Consider the following 20,300-nt stretch of genomic DNA (forward strand, 5'->3'; position numbering starts at 1 on the left):
ATTTGTCTTTCACTTCAAAATAGGCCGCAGTTTCGGCGATTACTTCTTTATTGGCGCTAAATTTCTTTTCAACGAGCATTCTTTTGAGGTCTGAGCACAAGAAAAAGTCGCTGGGGGCCAGATCTGGCGAATTTGGTGGATGCAGAAGCAATTCGAAGCCCAATTCATGCAATTTTACCATTGTTTTCATTGATTTGTGACACGGTGCATTGTCTTGATGAAACAGTACCTTTTTAATTCTTCAAATGGGGCCGGTTTTTAACGATTTCATCCTTCAAACTATCCAATAACGCTATATAATAATCGCTGTTGATGGTCTGGCCCTTTTGGAGGTAATCAATGAATATTATACATTGCGCATCCCAGAATACAGATGCCATAAACTTGCCAGCTGACTGTTGTGTTTTTCCTCGCTTTGGATTCGGTTCATCGTGTGCAGTCCACTCAGTTGACTGTCGATTGGACTCCGGAGTGAAATGGTGGAGCCATGTTTCATCCATTGTCACATATCGACGCAAAAATTCAGGTTTATTGCACTTACTCACCTTCAAACACTGCTCAGAATAATTAACACGTTGTTGCTTTTGATCGATTGTGAGCTCGCGTGGCACCCATTTTGCACACAGCTTTCTCATATACAAATATTCGTGAATGATATGATGTACACGTTCTGATGACATCTTCACAATGTCTGCTATCTCGATCAACTTTACTTTACGGTCATTCAAAATCATTTTGTGAACTTTTTTGATTTTTCGTCGGTGACAGCCTCTTTTGGGCGTCCACTGCGTTCGCCGTCTTCGGTGATCATTTCACCACGTTTGAACTTAGCATACCAATCAATGATGGTTCATTTTCCGGGTGCAGACCCCGAAAACTCTTCATCAAGCCAAGATTTTGCTTCAATTGTATGTTTTCCCTTCAAAAAGCTATATTTTATTCGCACACGAAATTCTTTTCTTCCATCTTTTTTCAAATAACAAAAGTAGCTACACTCATAACGCAATATCTCGCAAATTGATGGTCGGACTTCTGAGAAATTTTGACACGCGTCGTTTGAAGGTTGCTACTGGCTAAAAATCATACCGCCATATGTGTATCAGACCGGGGCTAATACTCTGTTATAATTTTAATAATTTCGGTATAATCTGCGAATAAACTAGCAATTTTACCAGACGCAACTCCTGTAGGATCTAATCATGTGCCAGGAAGCAGGAAACCAGGTAGGGATACATCGAAAGCAGAATTCTTGAGAGACATGTCGTTTTTCAGATAGATAGGTTGGTAGACAAGTCTAGATCCCCTCAAGATGTTATCCCCTTTCCGTTGCCGACCTGGCCGTAGCACGTGTTTCCCAATTTCCGTCTCCCACCAGTCCCCTTGGATCCAGACTTTCAACATTTACGCCGTTTCCGCCTTCGTGAACAACAAATGTCAATTACTTTCGTTATCAATGTTCTGGCAGGCCAAAATGGATGATCCTCGTGTGTTAGATTTATGATAGAATTATCTGAAGTTCCCGATATAATAATTACGATAGAAACCTTCTTGAGGCTTGCCGAGAGTTTCATTCATAGAAAATATCACTTCAGATGACTCTTGAAGATTCAAGCACTTTTAGATGGTTCTGCATTGATAGTACTTAACAGGCCAATTGAAAAGTCCCGGCTCTACCATATTAAAACACATTTTTTGGCAAAATTCTATTTTATTATTCAAAATAGTTGCCTTCGAGGGCGATACAGCGATTATAGCGATCTTCCAACTTTTCGATACCATTTTTGCAGTGCGATTTGTCTTTCGCTTCAAAATAGGCCTCAGTTTCAGCGATTACTTCTTCATTGGCGCTAAATTTCGTTCCAGCGAGCATCTTTTGAGGTCTGAAAACAGGAAAAAGTCGTTGGGGGCCAGATCTGGCGAATAGGGTGGATGCAGAAGAAATTCGAAGCCCAATTCATGCAATTTTGCCATTGTTTTGTGACACGGCGCATTGTTTTGATGAAGCAACACCTTTTTTTTCTTCAAATGAGGTCGTTTTTCAACGATTTCATCCTTCAAACGATCCAATTACGTTACATAATAATCGCTGTTGATGGTCTGACCCTTTTGGAGGTAATCAATGAATATTATACCTTGCGCATCCCAGAATACTGATGCCATAACCTAACTAGCTGACTGTTGTGTTTTTCCTCGCTTTGGATTCGGTTCATCGTGTCCAGTCCAATCAGCTGACTGTCGATTGGACTCCGGAGTGAAATGATGGAGCCATGTTCCATCCGTTGTCACATATCGACGCAAAAATTCAGTTTTATTGCAATTTTTCCTAATTCCCCGAATTTTTATAGAAATTAAGGGAATATTTCCATAAATATCATTCAGTGGTTTTTACATTGAAAAATGTTGGTTGGCAAAACTGTATAACAAATTTGACAGGAGAGATTTGTATGAATTGTATTTTACTCATTTGTTTTTCGTACTTAATTTTATGGGAACAGCTATTATACTTTCCGAGAAATCTAAAATATTACTTTATTTTAATAACTTAATATATTTAATAAAATTATCGTCAAAGTCCAGTGATTCAAAGTTCATATTTTCCGTGAATTTATTCTTTCAATCCCGCATATAACCTTCTGGTTATAAGAATGATTACTATAAAAGATTCACCTTGATACGCATTTGTAATTCGAATGTGGGATTAGAATTTTCCCTTAATTTCCTTGTTTTATGACGTAGTGATTTGTTCAACCCTCTACATTGACGTATTTATCTTTTATTGTTTAGGGTCTTTCATTTCATTTTCCGATCCCATTGAGATCACAATGTTAACTTTGTAATGGTAAGGGAAATTATTTTTTTCTGCACGATCATTATGAAGCGAGATAAATGACTTTCTTTTCTTTAGGAATCATATTTCTTCATTGTCATTTATGAGGAAATCATAAATAAACTGATGGAAGCTAGGATTTTCATAAGATTTATTATTTTCATTTAAATTACTCAAAATTTTATTCCGGAAAATTACCATGATGTAATGAGTTTTGAGAATTTTCCAGCAAAAGAAAATTAAATCAATTTCTACGCTTCATGTGGAAATTTGCATATAACTGTAGATCAGTAGAAAATATAAATCAAAAATGACTTCTACTTTGAGTGCTAGTACTTTGTGGTAAAAATAATGTATTCAGTATCATCGTATATCTTTTCAGTTCCATGATTATGACTGACAATAATGTTCACCTTACACTAAACAACATTTATTGTGGAAGTTCCTTATCGTATAAAGTTTTATTATCTCCGATAATTAAAGATTTCAATTGATTTAATCGAAAAAGTATTGGTATTATATTCCATTGAGAGACGAAATGGGGAAATTTTCAAATGAAGAAACCCAATCTAGACCTTTTCGGTTCTCGTGTCAAGACAATAATGATTCGATTCTTCCTCCGTTAGGAAATTCTCAACACACATTTCAACAGGTCTGGTAGTCTTTCGCAACTCCGAAGGAATAATCATTCAACAAACCACGTGGGTTTCAATCATCAGCACATTACAAATTCGTAAATTCCATACTTGAATCTCAATTACATGGTTTCAGGGTATTTTATGTTTTTGAGAACACCACAATGTTATTTGGCAGCCAAACCAGAACGTCATTAGTCTAATTTTAACACACATTACATTTCCCGCATATGCGCAAGTGGAATACGAGAGGAACAGCTGGGAAATCGGATGGAAAAATCTGTAAAATGCATTTGGGAAATCTCAGTTTTCAAAACCGATGTGGTTAATATTTTAATCACTTTCATTACAAGAAATCCTACTTTGTTGGATTTCAGGAGGGTTTTCCACCGTCGCTATGGCTGTTCAGTCGCACAAGTCTAAAAATATATTTCAATGACGTTATTGAATCTCTGCCAAAGACAACAGAACGATGTTGAACTCGCGAATTAATCATTACAGACAGAAAGATTCGAATGATGTAGGGGCGCCTTTCCATAAAAAAATGTTGGAACGAGAATTATCTCTAATTACACAAACGTGGTCATCCAATAGATCATTTTATGGGCCACTTTGGAATTATGAAATCGACTATGTTCCAAGTACATAAACACAAGATGTATGTGTCTTCAAATAAATACATAAAAATCGAAATGACAACAGAATGAATTCGAAAATTTCAAGAGAATTTGTGGGATTGTTGATTTGTTTATTTACACTTAAAACCCAAAAATTCCACCCCTTGAATTATTGATAAATAGTTTTTACAATAATAATTCCCGAGGCTGCAACTTCTCCTGGATATAAGCTACGCCCTTAAAGCCTAAATATGTTTCAGATCGGAACATGATATTTGAAAAACGTTTTTATTTGAGGTGTCTGTGACGAATAATTCAGGAGATATAACGATTTTTGGAGGGAAATTCAATTTTTTCCCAAATTTCTAGTTCAAATTTCCTCAAAACCGTGAGGTCTACGGAGAATCGATGAGCGGTGCTAGAATTGACAATCTCTGATTAACTGAATTTCGATCTCACCTGAAAAATTTCGTAAAATTTTCCATACCCTTAGAAAATTGAAAAAAAAAAAGAAAGTTCTTTCATGGGATTATTATATCATTTTATTTAGTGATTCGACTATGTAAATTACGAAAATGCTTGCAGTTAGGCGATCAATACATTATTTTTGAAATTATTGGTAAAAGTCTGAAAATTTCGAGAAAAAATAGATTATATTCCAGCGGCTGCAACTTCAACTGGACGTAGGCTACGCCCTTGAAACCTCAGTATGTTTTAGATCGAAACTTGATGTTTGAAAAAAGTTTTCATTTGAGGGGTCTTCGACGAATAACCCAGGAGAGATAACGATTTTTGGAGAGAAATTCAATAATATTAAAAGTGCACAAGCCATTAATATTCTTCCACAAGTTCAAAATTCGAAAACAAACCACGAAATGTAGAGTTATTCATTCAGAAAATCATCAATAGTGTAAATTTGGTATTGAAACAAACTCAAACGCAAATTTTCTACAATTCCATTAATATTTGCTCTTCAAATTCTCATCTGCATATTGACCTCGTTTCCACAACGTTCATTATAATCTCTTTCTTGTGTTAATCACACAGATACGAAACAGTTGAAATAACAGGAGCTAGAAGATGGTCCTCAACATATTAACACAAGGAGGGTGTAGTGTTATGATGGTGATGTCTTCAGAGTTAGCCCGGAAGGGGAAGTAGATCGTTATTCATCTTTTTTAGAGTTTTGTGACACCTGGAATATGAACCTTAGATGTCACTACCAGAATGTAATTTCGTTTTATCTGAATTTGTGAGAAATGTGAGAAAATTTAGATAGCGTAATATATAGCCTCTGATTTCATATTTTGGAAATATTTGTATGAAATAATTCGTGAGAAAGGCCTTCTCAACAAATATCCGTACAATTGTAGCAAGGAATTATGCAAATAGATTTCAGGTCAAGTTTTTTCAATTGGGTAAGTTGACACCAATACATGATTCTACGTCGAATTGTTTTTCGAATTTTTTGAATTAGGGTTTGACGACCCAAAATTTATTGAATGTTCACCGTGGAAATTCAAGATGTATACGAAATTCTAAATCATCGGAATAGATCACTAGATTAATAACAGGTAGAACCAAATATGTAAAAGGTAGATCAATCGCTAAAAGTCAATACTTCAATATTTAGTAGATTCACAGAACCTACAGATCAATAATGGAGCTGATAAAGGGTGTTTTTTTTTAGAGCTATAGAACTTTAAATTGCAATAAAACAACGATGGATTATTCGATTGACATGAATTTTATTTATCCGCTAGATAATCTTGTGGCATTACATTTTAAATATGATTTCTGGCATATGACCGCCACGGCTGGCTTAGATGTAGTCCAATCTGGACGTCCAATTTTCGATGACTTTTTCCAACATTTGTGGCCGTATATCGGCAATAACACGGCGAATGTTGTCTTCCAAATGGTCAAGGGTTTGTGGTTTATCCGCATAGACCAATGACTTTACATAGCCCCACAGAAAGTAGTCTAGCGGTGTTAAATCACAAGATCTTGGAGGACAATTCACAGGTCCAAAACGTGGAATTGGGCGGTCACCAAACGAGTCTTTCAATAAATCGATTGTGGCACGAGCTGTGTGACATGTTGCGCCGTCTTGTTGGAATCACAGCTCCTGGACATCATGGTTGTTCAATTCAGGAATGAAAAAGTTAGTAATCATGGCTCTATACCGATCACCATTGACTGTAACGTTCTGGCCATCATCGTTTTTGAAGAAATACGGACCAATGATTCCACCAGCCCATGAAGCTCACCAAACAGTCAGTTTTTCTGGATGTAACGGTGTTTCGACATACACTTGAGGATTAGCTTCACTCCAAATGCGGCAGTTTTGTTTGTTGAAGTAGCCATTCAACCAGAAGTGCGCTTCATCGCTAAACAAAATAAAATGGACGTAGTGCGCGATACGTATTCCGCACAGAACCATTATTTTCGAAATAAAATTGCACTATTTGCAAGCGTTGTTCAGGCGTGAGTCTATTCATGATGAATCGCCAAACCAAACTGAGAATAAATCACTTGACAGCTGTTAAATCGGTCGCCATCTTGAACAGTAATGCCAACTTATAAGTTATATACCTCGAAAAAAACACCCGTTATATCTTGAGATGCTTTCAATAAGCATCGAATTTTGGGGTTAACTTTGTAATGGTAAGGGAAATTATTTTTTTCTGCACGTTCATTATGAAGAATGCTATTTCTTCTTTGTCATCTATGAAATCATGAATGAACTGATGGAAGCTAGCTTTTTCATAAGATTTATTATTTTCATTTAAATTACTGAAATTCTTCTTCCAGAAAATCAAGATGTAATGAGTTCTGAAAACTTTCCAGTGAAAGAAAATTGAATCAATTTTTCTTTCTCATACGCTTCATGTGGAAATTTGCTTTTAACTTATGATTTGTAAATCATTAATGAATAGAAATCGAAAATAACGTCTACTTTGAGTGCTAGGACTTTGTGGTAAAAAACATTGTGTTCAGAATTTCGGACACCCTGTACAAAATAATAAAAATTATTATCATCAATATTGAATAATTGAATGCGTCTTAACGTCTAAATGGCGTCAAGTTCAGGTGTGCAGCTTGTTCAAGCAATCTCGGAAATGTTTCAGTGAAGTTAACCATAATTTAGCTACGTGATGAAGATTGGGGCAAAAAAAAAATACGCGGCGAGGGGGCCGCCTTCTAAAGATAGATTTTGGGCACGTGTGCAGCAGCGAATCTGCTATGACCAGGAAGGTGGGACCGGGACCTCGAAGAGAGAGGGGGGGGGGGGAACAGCGTCGCGGCGTCGGCCGTCTAAGTTGACTCACTGATCACGACAGGCTTAGCGTCTTCTGCGCCGACTGAAAAGCTCAAGTCTAGCGGTTACTCACCTTTGGAGGAAAATATTACGCCGACAAGAACTCGCCCCTAGATCCCAGTGGCGTAGACATATGCGTTGTCATCCCAAGGTTCAAATATAATATTTATTTATCCGGAAAATGTTAGTTAATACACACAAAAAATTGTAATACTAGAATAATTAAAACCACGTAATGATAAACTTACGCTGACTTCTATTTGTAGTCTATTGCATTTTCGTTTCTTTGTATTTTGTGTTTTTTTTTGCGAATTTCAACATTTCCTTTATTATAATATATTAGTTAGTTCAAGAGTTTGAAGAGATTCTTCTTATGTATAGAAGCTCATTGAAAATAGCATTGAACTCTTACCTCAAACAAATTACTTTCGTGTGAATCAAAGTCATCCTTAAGATGACTGTTGAATAATAAATTTACAAAATACAAACTAAAATCGAAACCATCTTCACAAAAGAAAATGGTTGAATCGTTAATGACAACAAACATTTTCGTATATGACATTCTATTTGGACGATGTTTCCTTTTGTCGGCATCTTTGAATTTTATTTTTTTGGTTGCTACTTTTTTAGGAAGATTATATGCTCAATAAACATAACTGAGCAATTCTTTAAACAGCCAATTATAAATCTAACAATATTGTACCTTTAACATGCTAGCTTCGTCAGATATCTTACATATAGATAGAGTGAACAATTAAATTTGCTATTGAAATACTATCTATTTACTTATATCAGTGACATATTTCACTGAGGGACTCGAAAATATATCAAAAAGCAGATAATTGCTAAGATTTATTTGTTTACTAAGTAATATAGCCAATTCTTATTTTCAATATTTTCATCGTTTATCAGTTCAACATTGAAAAGTTTGTTTTACACTCTCTGAGAGAAACAATTTTATGAATTGAGTATTCCAATTGAAGATTGTGCGAGAATAGTGGCACTTATAGAAAATGGGCTGAGCCAGAGATCTTTCGCTAGAAGAATGAATGCTAGCCTATCGACAGTCCAAAGAATATTGACAAGGCATCAGGAGGTAGGCAGGATGACCAGAAGACCTGGATCTAGAAGAAGACGGTGCACATCGTTGAGGGATGACAAATTCATGGTTTGCATATGTTCAAAATCGATTGATGAAGGTACGTCAGGTAAACGTAAGACGACGTCTCTCAGAATCGAATTTACGACCATACAAACTTACAACAGGTCCACAACTTCACAGAGAGCATCAAATTGCGTGTCTTCAATTTGCACGAGATCACATAAACTAGTTAGAAGCTCAGTGGGCTCAGATACTTTTTCTGATGAATCCAGATTCAGCAATCGAGGAGCTGATGGTCGTAGAGTGTTTATAGATGACCAGGAGAAAGATACGTCGATGCCTGTATAGAGGAGCCAGTTCCATTCTGTGGAGGATCTGTTATGGTCTGGAGAGGTGTGTATTTAGGAGACCGCTCAGAGTTGGTTTTTCTAAATGGATCTTCAACATCATTAAGGTACAAAGAGGAAATTCTTATGGACCATGTTGTACATTATATACCATTTCTTGAAGAGCAGGAAATTTTTTTGCAAGACAGTGCACGTCCACATACTTCTCGAATAGTGACAGCGTACTTCAATGAAGTTAGAATTTCAACGTTCATCTGTGTCGCCGACTGAGGCGTATTTATGAATTTAATGGACTGTATAAAAAAGTAATGAAAATAAATCGAGTACTGGTCAAATCGACCTACCTTCACTGATTGTTTGTAAACCTCAATTATCCTGCTATTTTAAGGCACAATCCTGATCACCAACAATGTCGAAATCACTGGTAATTGTAGAAATTTTATGTTTTCTCTCTGCAGCACATCGAAAAACCCAAAACTCAAAACTTCTCTCTTGCTTCTTCCACATGTGTTCGCTGCAGGTATGGTATTAAATTTGACCAACACATGCGCGCGAAAAATTGAAATAAAACTTGAATTTCTTCCAACAAAACATTCTCATTCCACAAACCAAAATTAACTAAAATAAATTTAAGTCCGAAATTAAAGAAAGAAAAATGAAAGTTTTTTAGGTACTTGGAACCTGAACATTCCGCCCACCTAAAATAGCATTATTTTATATGCTCATGCTTGCCCCGGAAGAGGGCACAATTTTACTACCGGTCTTTGCAGAATACCGCTAACAGTGCGAACGGTAGCCACTCGTGCTATACCGTCCTTGCCCAAATGGACATCAATCACGCGAGCCATGCGCCAACGTCGAGGAGGCAGTTGCTCATCCCTGATCAACACAAGTTGTCCCACAGATAATTGGGAATCTCGTGGTGTGAACCATTTGGTCCGTTGTTGCAACGTATTCAAATATTCGACATGCCACCTTTTCCAGAAATCTTGATGCAACCGAGTGATCAACTGCCACCTAGATAATCTATTGAGGGACACATTGGATAAGTCAGGCTCAGGAATATCGGAAATAGGAGCCAGTGTGAGAAAATGCCCCGGAGTGAGTACCGATAAGTCATTTGGATCTGTACTGAGAGGACAAAGTGGTCGGGAGTTCAAGACCGCCTCGATTTGAACCAGCACGGTATACATTTCCTCATAAGAAAGAATTTGATCACCAATCAGTTTGTATAGATGTGATTTAACAGATTTAATACCGATTTCCCACAACCCTCCAAAATGAGGAGCTGAAGGAGGATTGAAATCCCAGTCTATTTTCTCTGCTTCCACAGCGCACTTCATGTATGAAATGAGTTCTCTCTGAGCACCCTTGAAATTACTGCCACCGTCACTAAAAATTCTAGTGCACCTACCTCTGCGCGCAATGAACCGTTTTAAAGCAGCCAGAAATGCCTCACTAGTCAAATCTGACACTAGTTCTAAATGCAGAGCTTTTGTCGAAAAGCACACAAAGAGGCAAATATACGCTTTAGTTGATTTGATGCCCCGACCTTTTGACATCGTAACAAGAAAAGGACCGCCAAAATCGACTCCTACACATTGAAAGGGCTTTAATTGATTGACGCGGTACGATGGAAGATTGCCCATCAAGGGCTGTAGAGGTTTGGGATTGGAGCGGAAGCAAACGAGACATTTGGAAGTAACTCTACGAATAGCCTTTCTTGCAGACAAAATCCAAACTTGCTGGGATAGAAGAAACTGTAACGTTTGTGAACCGGGATGAAGGTACAACCGATGAAAATGTTGAATGAATATATCCGTGAACAAATGTTTATTAGGCAATAATGCTGGAAATTTATGGTCATACTGAAGGCCAGAAAACGTTAATCGACCACCCACTCTCAAAATGTCATCATCTCCAATGAAGAGATTGAGTTTTTGAAGATATTTCACGGTAATAGGACGGTTTAATCGAAGATTTTGAATTTCCTCACCAAAAACTCTCTGCTGAACACATTTGATGAGAAAATTGAGAGCTTGTTTTCTTTCCACGGATAAGATACTACCGATTCGTTTGGAGTGAGGACTTCTGAGATTGAAGGAAAAACGAAATAGATAAATTACAACCTGTTGAAGTTTAAAGAAAGAGGAATATCTCATTATAAGATCGTCAAATACGTCGGATGAGGCGAAGGTTGATAAAACAACCTGCCGTTCTTCTCCAGTTAGCATTTCTTCAATTTTTGGATCACCAGGTTTTCCTATTGGATCCTTGGACTGAAGCCAAGGAGGTCCCGCCCACCATAAGGAATGGTCGAGTAAACCAGACGGAGACATGCCTCTAGAGGCACAATCTGCCGGATTATCTTGAGACTTCACATAATACCATCGATCAGGAGGAACTAATTCCTGAATTTGGGAGGTACGATTGCTCACGAAACTCTTCCAGCGATAGGGCGATGACTTGATCCAATGAAGAACCACGGTGGAGTCTGACCATGCGAATATTTCATCCACTTTCAATGAGGGTCCATATGATTTTATTATGAAGGAAAGTAATTTTGAAAGGAGAAGAGCGGCACATAACTCCAACTTAGGTAAAGAAATGCGTTTGATTGGTGAAACCCGAGACTTTGCGCCAATCAAAGAAATATTTATTGAACCATCTGGATTGATAAATCGGAAGTAAACAACAGCGGCATACCCCTTCTCGCTGCTGTCCCCAAATCCGTGGGCTTCACATTTAGTAAATGATTGAGTGAAGATTCTGCGTGGTATTCGCAGAGTGGAAAGAACCTGCAACTCGGATTTACATTGATTCCAACGATCCGTTAGTTCCGATGGAGGAACATCGTCCCACTGCAGACCTAGAGTCCAAAGGTGTTGGATGAGATGTTTGGCCAGGAAAGTGAATGGTGTCAGAAAACCAATTGGGTCAAAGATTCGTGCCAAGTCTGAAAGAATTGTTCGTTTTGTAATTGGTCTTTCGGTAGAATCTATAACATAGGAGAAATGATCTCCGGCTGGAAACCACCTGAGTCCCAGAATTTTCAATACAGAATCATCGAAATTCAACGATTCTTGATGTCGATGATCTGGAGGAAAATGATCTATTAGCTCAGTTCTGTTACTGGACCATTTTCTGAGTTCAAATCCACCACGCCTCAATAAAGAAATCAACTCGTCCCGCAAACCTCGAGCCTCCTCCAAGCTATCTCCACCTGATAAGATGTCGTCTACATATGTTTCGGACCGTAAAACGCTCACCGCTGAAGGAAAAGCCATCGCCTCATCAGAAGATAATTGTTTCAACGTCCGAAGAGCTATATAGGGAGATGAAGCAACACCATACGTAACAGTGTTCAACTCGTATACTCGAACTGGATCTGAGAGAGAGAATCTGAAAAGAATTCGCTGAAATCGTCTATGTGATGGGTGAACGAGAATCTGCCTGTACATTTGTTTGATGTCAGCAGTGAAAACAACCTTATAAAACCGAAAATTGAGCAGAAGAGCCATCACATCTTTCTGGAGCTTTGGACCGGTCAAAAGAATCTCATTCAGGGACACATTGCCTGAAACCTTCGCTGAGGAGTCAAATACTACTCTAAGTTTTGTAGAAGGACTATTTCGGTTGATAACAGCATGATGTGGTATATAATATTCGTCAACAGATGGACTGGCATTTGGGAGTAAAGTCATGTGACCACAATCGAGGTAATCTTTCATGAACATCTTGTACTCGTTATAGAAATCAGGAGAGGTTTTGAATCTTCGTTCCAGTGAAAACAGACGTCGCAAGGCCATGGTATATGTATCTCCAAAGGATTTGTTTATCCCTTCTTTGAAGGGTAACATAACCGTGTAACGACCTGTTGAATCACGAGAGTAATTATCGTCAAATATCTTCTCACACAGGGCATCATCTGGTGAAGAAATTTCAGATTTAGGAATTTCTTCAATTTCCCAAAATTGTCTAAGAGTTGAGTCAATTACAGAATTAGCTGTTAAGTGAAAAGAGCTGATGCTAGCTGATGGACTAGAGGTGTTTCCCATCAATATCCAACCGAATACAGTTTGTAACGCAGAAGGTTGTTTCAGATTACCTGGCAAACGACCTGTTCTCAGAATGAGAGGAAAGATAGCTGCTCCTACTAGCATATCAACTGGACCAGGAGAATGAAAGGTTGGGTCAGCCAGTTTGATATTAGAAAGAGAATACCACTCATGGTAGGGTAGAAAGTTGTTAGGCATATTAGAACAAATCTTCGGCAATACGACTGCATCAATAGTGTAAGATGGATTTATGGACCCTATCGGACGAATTGTACATGTTATGGAATCAGAAACAGATGCTGATGTTTCACCAAGGCCAAAGATAGCAAGAGGGGTTTTAAAACATTCAAGTCCTAACCTTTTTACGCATTTTTGTGTGATTATATTCGTTTGGGAGCCTGGATCTAAAAGAATGCGAATATTTTGATATTGACCTCGAGCATCTAAGACTTCAACCCGCGCAGTAGCTAGCAACACAGTAGCTGGCGATGCAGATATGTTTGTTAACACTTGAGAGCGGCATACCATGGAAGTAGATGGAATTTCATTACAAGGATCAATTGTTTCAGGAGATGGATCAATTGTCCCTAAATGCAACAATGTGTGATGACTCTTATGACAATGACGGCAAGTAGATTTCGACGAACACCCCGATACTCTATGTCCCGAATGAAGGCAGTTAATACACCAATTTTTGTCTTTAACGATTTGCAATCTTGCTGATGGAGGTTCATTGAGAAAAGAAGAGCATTTATAAATTGAATGGTTAGCATTACAATAGCTGCATGAAAATTTGTTCGGCGAATTTGACTGAGTAAGAAATGTTGAACTTTTTTTATAAGGCTTATCACTTGATGATGCATTCACGCGTTGTGAAACCGAGAACTTAAGTGACTCTAAAGAAATACATTGATTTTTGAGAAATTTATAAAGAGCACGATACGAAGGAATTTCTGTGGAACATTCTTGCAGCTCAAATCTCTTAATTGTTGCTATATCTAATTTCTGTATGAGCGAATGAAATAGAATAAAATCCCAATCTTCAATAGGCAAATTAAGATTTTTCAAAGCTGTTAAATTCTCCGAAAATATTGCTAATAAATTTCTCAGACCATCCACTGACTCATTGGTTAGTTTAGGTGCGTTACATATTTCCTTCCAAAAAGAATTTGCTAAAAGCCTCTTGTTTTGATATCTTTCAGTTAACGTTTCGAAAGCCAATTGATAATTTTCTTTTGTTAACTGATATCCCTTCAGAAGATTTCTCGTTTCAGAAGACAACGAACTGAGTAAATATTGAAATTTATCAATATCTGATAAGGTGGAATTTGTGTGAATCAAACTATTAAAAATGTCGAAAAAAGTAGGCCAATTCCTATAACTTCCATCAAATGTCGGTAAAGAAATTTTTGGAAGCTTGACATTTGGCGTTGTTGACGTTGTATCAATATTCGAGGAGGTTTCTTCGTTGAATAAATTAGTGAAAATGGTCTTGACAGTAAAGAAATTATCCATAAAGCTAGTTTTTATCTCCTTTTCAGCGATCATATCTGGATTTTCGATTGTTGACAAAATGGAGATAATCGAATTATGCATTGTTTTAAATTCTTCGAGAATATCATCTAAATTGGAACACCGCAAATTAAATCGGACGTGCAAACTTTGATCAGTTACAGCAAGTTGGGCGAGCGCTAGTAATTCCAAGATTTCATCTATTTGAAGTTGGCGCAAGGCTTTTGCTTGTTTTAATTTATTGACACTCATTTTATCGAAATGAATGAATAAAATTCGATATTCTGCAAAGACGTGATAATAAAAAAAGAAAACAATAATATAATGAGTCTATCCTCAATATATTTATTCTTCACCAAAATATTTGTATGCAAATAAAATTAAATTGTCTGAAAAATGAAAAACAATTTATTTTCCGGATGAAAACAAACGTAAAATTCTCGTACTGACGACGAGCATGAAAATATTCAAGATAACATGAAACAGATGTGCAGTTATGATAAGAGAAATATGGGACAGAGTTCTGATGCTCTTTCCGCTGCTTATCAAATGCAAAACAAAATTAAATGAATATTTTCAATTTGAAACGATGGAATTTTGAAATGAGAACGTCTATTAAAAGAAAATTCGGCTCTGATTGGACCAATGTCGCCGACTGAGGCGTATTTATGAATTTAATGGACTGTATAAAAAAGTAATGAAAATAAATCGAGTACTGGTCAAATCGACCTACCTTCACTGATTGTTTGTAAACCTCAATTATCCTGCTATTTTAAGGCACAATCCTGATCACCAACAATGTCGAAATCACTGGTAATTGTAGAAATTTTATGTTTTCTCTCTGCAGCACATCGAAAAACCCAAAACTCAAAACTTCTCTCTTGCTTCTTCCACATGTGTTCGCTGCAGGTATGGTATTAAATTTGACCAACACATGCGCGCGAAAAATTGAAATAAAACTTGAATTTCTTCCAACAAAACATTCTCATTCCACAAACCAAAATTAACTAAAATAAATTTAAGTCCGAAATTAAAGAAAGAAAAATGAAAGTTTTTTAGGTACTTGGAACCTGAACAATCTGGCCATCACCAAGTCCTGACTTGAATCCCATCGAACATCTATGAGACCAACTGGGAAGGCTGGTTAGAACTATGGTTCCATCGCCCAATAATTTACAAGAGCTTCTTGAAGCTCTTTGTCATGAAAGGGAAGATTATTCCACAAAAAAATAAGTATTCGAAGACTAACCAAGAATATGTAGGGATTCACGGCTTGGCTTGATTTTCGAGCTACTTGGCTTGAGCTTGACATGATTTCAAGTCAAGTAGTAGTTTTTCAATCTCAAGTCAAATATTCGTTTATCAAATACTTGCATCATATCAAGCTACTTAATTTTTAGAAGTTTTATTGAGTAGTGTCACATCAATAAAAAAAATGATGAAATGAGAAGGAACCTTGCAAAGAACACTTGTATTTAGTGAACTTATTGTATGAAAGAACCGAAAGTATCAATTTTTTTGAAATAGAAACATTATTTACATCACTATAGATCATAACAAAATGAAAAATAATAAAATTACAAAGTTTCTCATTATTGAGAAATCTCCAGGCTTTGTTTGATTCCATAATTTTCCATCCAGGATCTAAGACACATGAAGCATCTTATAGATTTGTCGTCTAACCTATTGCGCCTTTTTGTAACTGTAAGAGCAGCTCTGGAAAATTATCTTTCAACAGGAGCTGAAGATGCTGGCCTAGATAAAAAATCCTCGACCATTTCGGCCAAGTTTGGAAAGATATTTCTGAAACTACCAAAATCTACCAACAGTCTTCATAGAAATGTGAGAAAACTACTGATAAAGTCACACTGGCGAATGCTCCAGTCTCTCGGTGCTCGAGGAATCCCCTTATTTAGTCCAAACGCGCACGAGATTGCAAAAATATATGCCGTGCGACGCGTGCATATCAAGCTTAAGTAATACCAAGTAGCTCGATATCAAGTCAAGCAATAAATAACTAAAATCAAGTCAAGTCAAGCTCAAGTATGTAATTCTTCACGAGCTTGATTTTCAAGTCAAGTAGTTTGTTAAAATTTCAAGCTACTAGGCTTGATCAATCCCTAATCCAGCTGTAATCAGAGCTAAAAGAAGTCACACGTCATACTGGTACTGACATTTTTCCAGTTAATTGATTCAACCGATATACAGGCAAGGTTCAATAGCAGTGGTTTTTTTATGACAAAAGTCACAATGCTTGTTCGATAGACTCGGAAGCAAAACCAAATCAAATGATAGTTTCCGAACCTAAGACATATAGTATTGATTTATGAATGGAAGAATATTCCACAAGAGAATATTTGAAGGCTCATCAAGTGCATGCAAAGACGTTTAGAAGCTGTAATTAGAGTTGAGGAAGGTCACACGTCATACTGATACTAAAATTTTCCCAGTTAATTGATTCACCCTGCATACAGAGCAAGGTTTAATAACAGTGTTTTTTTCATATCAAAAGTTACAATAATTGTAAGGTAGACTCATTTCAAATGCTTCTTTCCGAACCTACGAAACATAATATTGATTCTCGTGCACTGTCATCATGCCAATTCCCAATCGTGAATCGGGCGACGCACGCCACTGGCGGCAGCATTCGCGCACAGGATCTAGGGAAGCAATGACGGCGGCAACGTTTACAAAACATAGGAGAAGTTAAACGGCCCCCTTCTCAAGTGCCCATGCCTTTTATGGGGCGATGCGGCTGCCAAGAGTGCCAAGTGCGTCGGATTACTTCCTTCCTCTCGCGTCCCACTTGAGGAGGAATGATAAACCGTCTCGCCCGTGAGCTGCCTCATCTCCGGGAGTCATCTCCAAAGCGATGGACCCTGTCCGGCAAGACTTGCCCCCTGAATGAGGTACATACACACTTCGACGATGAAGTAACGCACAACTAAAAACTTAGGCAAAAGTTTAAGATACATTTTCGACAAAACTACTTGTCCGATTTGGACTTATCTCTTTTTTGAATGCGTATGCGCATGAAAACCTATATTTTCCAAATACCGACTGTAGCAATTATAACCTATTTTTTTCATGACATTCGTTACACTCTGTACTTCATCAAGTTGGACATTTTTTTTTTACTTTGAATGAAGGCATCGACTACTATGGTATTCTCTTTTTTGATTCACTCCATTATCTTTCTTATTACTCGAGTGACACTATTTCATATAGGGATTCACGGCTTGACTTGATATTCAAGCTATTTCACTTGAGCTTGACTTGAAATCACTCAAGTTCAAGTCAAGTAGTATTAGTACTTGTCCCCTGCATGGGGTATATACACTTACAATTTTTTCCCAAATTTCGAGTTCAAATTTCCTCGAAACCGTGAGCTCTACGAATAATCGGTGAGCGATGCCATAATTGACGATCTCTGATTAGCCGAATTTCGATCTCACCTGAAAAATTTTTTGTCCAAAAATTTTCGTAAAATTTTCCATACCTGACCCTTAGAAAATTTTCAAAAAAATAAAAGTTCCTTCATGGGAATATTGTATCATTTTATCAATTGATTCGACTATGTAGATTACGAAAATGCTTGCAGTTGGGCGATCAGTACATTATTTCATAAATTATAGGCAAAAATCTGAAATTTCCAAAGAAAAAATTGATAATTTTTCCGAAGCTGTCACTTCTTCTGGACGAGAGCTACGCACTTGAAACCTCACTATGTTTTAGAGCGGAACTTGAAGTTTGAAAAACATTTTATTTGAGGGGTCTGTGACGAATAATTCGGGAGATATAACGATTTTTAGAGGCAAATTCAATTTTTTCCCAAATTTCGAGTTCAAATTTCCTCTAAACCGGGAGCTTTACGAAGAATCGGTGAGCGATGCCATAATTGACGATCTCTGATTAGCCGAATTTCGATCTCACCTGAAAAATTTTTTGTCCAAAAATTTTCTTAAAATTTTCCATACCTGACCCTTAGAAAATTTTCAAAAAAATAAAAGTTCCTTCATGGGAATATTGTATCATTTTATTGATTGATTCGACTATGTAGATTACGAAAATGCTTGCAGTTGGGCGATCAGTACATTATTTCATAAATTATAGGCAAAAATCTGAAATTTCCAAAGAAAAAATTGATAATTTTTCCGAAGCTGTCACTTCTTCTGGACGAGGGCTACGCACTTGAAACCTCACTTTGTTTTAGAGCGCAACTTGAAGTTTGAAAAACGTTTCATTTGAGGGGTCTGTGACGAATAATTCGGGAGATATAACGATTTTTAGAGGCAAATTCAATTTTTTCCCAAATTTCGAGTTCAAATTTCCTCTAAACCGGGAGCTTTACGAAGAATCGGTGAGCGATGCCATAATTGACGATCTCTGATTAGCCGAATTTCGATCTCACCTGAAAAATTTTTTGTCCAAAAATTTTCGTAAAATTTTCCATACCTGACCCTTAGAAAATTTTCAAAAAAATAAAAGTTCCTTCATGGGAATATTGTATCATTTTATTGATTGATTCGACTATGTAGATTACGAAAATGCTTGCAGTTGGGCGATCAGTACATTATTTCATAAATTATAGGCAAAAATCTGAAATTTCCAAAGAAAAAATTGATAATTTTTGCGAAGCTGTCACTTCTTCTGGACGAGGGCTACGCACTTGAAACCTCACTTTGTTTTAGAGCGCAACTTGAAGTTTGAAAAACGTTTCATTTGAGGGGTCTGTGACGAATAATTCGGGAGATATAACGATTTTTAGAGGCAAATTCAATTTTTTCCCAAATTTCGAGTTCAAATTTCCTCTAAACCGGGAGCTTTACGAAGAATCGGTGAGCGATGCCATAATTGACGATCTCTGATTAGCCGAATTTCGATCTCACCTGAAAAATTTTTTGTCCAAAAATTTTCTTAAAATTTTCCATACCTGACCCTTAGAAAATTTTCAAAAAAATAAAAGTTCCTTCATGGGAATATTGTATCATTTTATTGATTGATTCGACTATGTAGATTACGAAAATGCTTGCAGTTGGGCGATCAGTACATTATTTCATAAATTATAGGCAAAAATCTGAAATTTCCAAAGAAAAAATTGATAATTTTTCCGAAGCTGTCACTTCTTCTGGACGAGGGCTACGCACTTGAAACCTCACTTTGTTTTAGAGCGCAACTTGAAGTTTGAAAAACGTTTCATTTGAGGGGTCTGTGACGAATAATTCGGGAGATATAACGATTTTTAGAGGCAAATTCAATTTTTTCCCAAATTTCGAGTTCAAATTTCCTCTAAACCGGGAGCTTTACGAAGAATCGGTGAGCGATGCCATAATTGACGATCTCTGATTAGCCGAATTTCGATCTCACCTGAAAAATTTTTTGTCCAAAAATTTTCTTAAAATTTTCCATACCTGACCCTTAGAAAATTTTCAAAAAAATAAAAGTTCCTTCATGGGAATATTGTATCATTTTATTGATTGATTCGACTATGTAGATTACGAAAATGCTTGCAGTTGGGCGATCAGTACATTATTTCATAAATTATAGGCAAAAATCTGAAATTTCCAAAGAAAAAATTGATAATTTTTCCGAAGCTGTCACTTCTTCTGGACGAGGGCTACGCACTTGAAACCTCACTATGTTTTAGAGCGGAACTTGAAGTTTGAAATACGTTTTATTTGAGGGGTCTGTGACGAATAATTCGGGAGATATAACGATTTTTACAGGCAAATTCGATTTTTTCCCAAAATTCGAGTTCAAATTTCCTCTAAACCGGGAGCTTCACGAAGAATCGGTGAGCGATGCCATAATTGACGATCTCTGATTAGTCGAATTTCGATCTCACCTGAAAAATTTTTTGTCCATAAATTTTCTTAAAAT

At 36.9% G+C, this 20,300-nt stretch overlaps 2 protein-coding genes across 4 annotated transcripts in view; both read right to left on the reverse strand.

Moving 5' to 3' along the window:
• The window catches only part of LOC123685668 (myocyte-specific enhancer factor 2), an 82,708-nt gene that overhangs the window by 22,264 nt on the left and 40,144 nt on the right, over positions 1-20,300 (reverse strand). The gene's annotated exons all lie outside the window — the stretch shown is intronic.
• On the reverse strand, positions 9,573-13,106 carry LOC123686180. The gene has a single exon (XM_045626190.1). The coding sequence runs from the start codon at positions 13,104-13,106 to the stop codon at positions 9,573-9,575; it is 3,534 nt and encodes a 1,177-aa protein (XP_045482146.1).

The sequence above is a fragment of the Harmonia axyridis genome, chromosome X (assembly GCF_914767665.1).
Source record: "Harmonia axyridis chromosome X, icHarAxyr1.1, whole genome shotgun sequence".
NCBI lineage: Eukaryota > Metazoa > Arthropoda > Insecta > Coleoptera > Coccinellidae > Harmonia > Harmonia axyridis.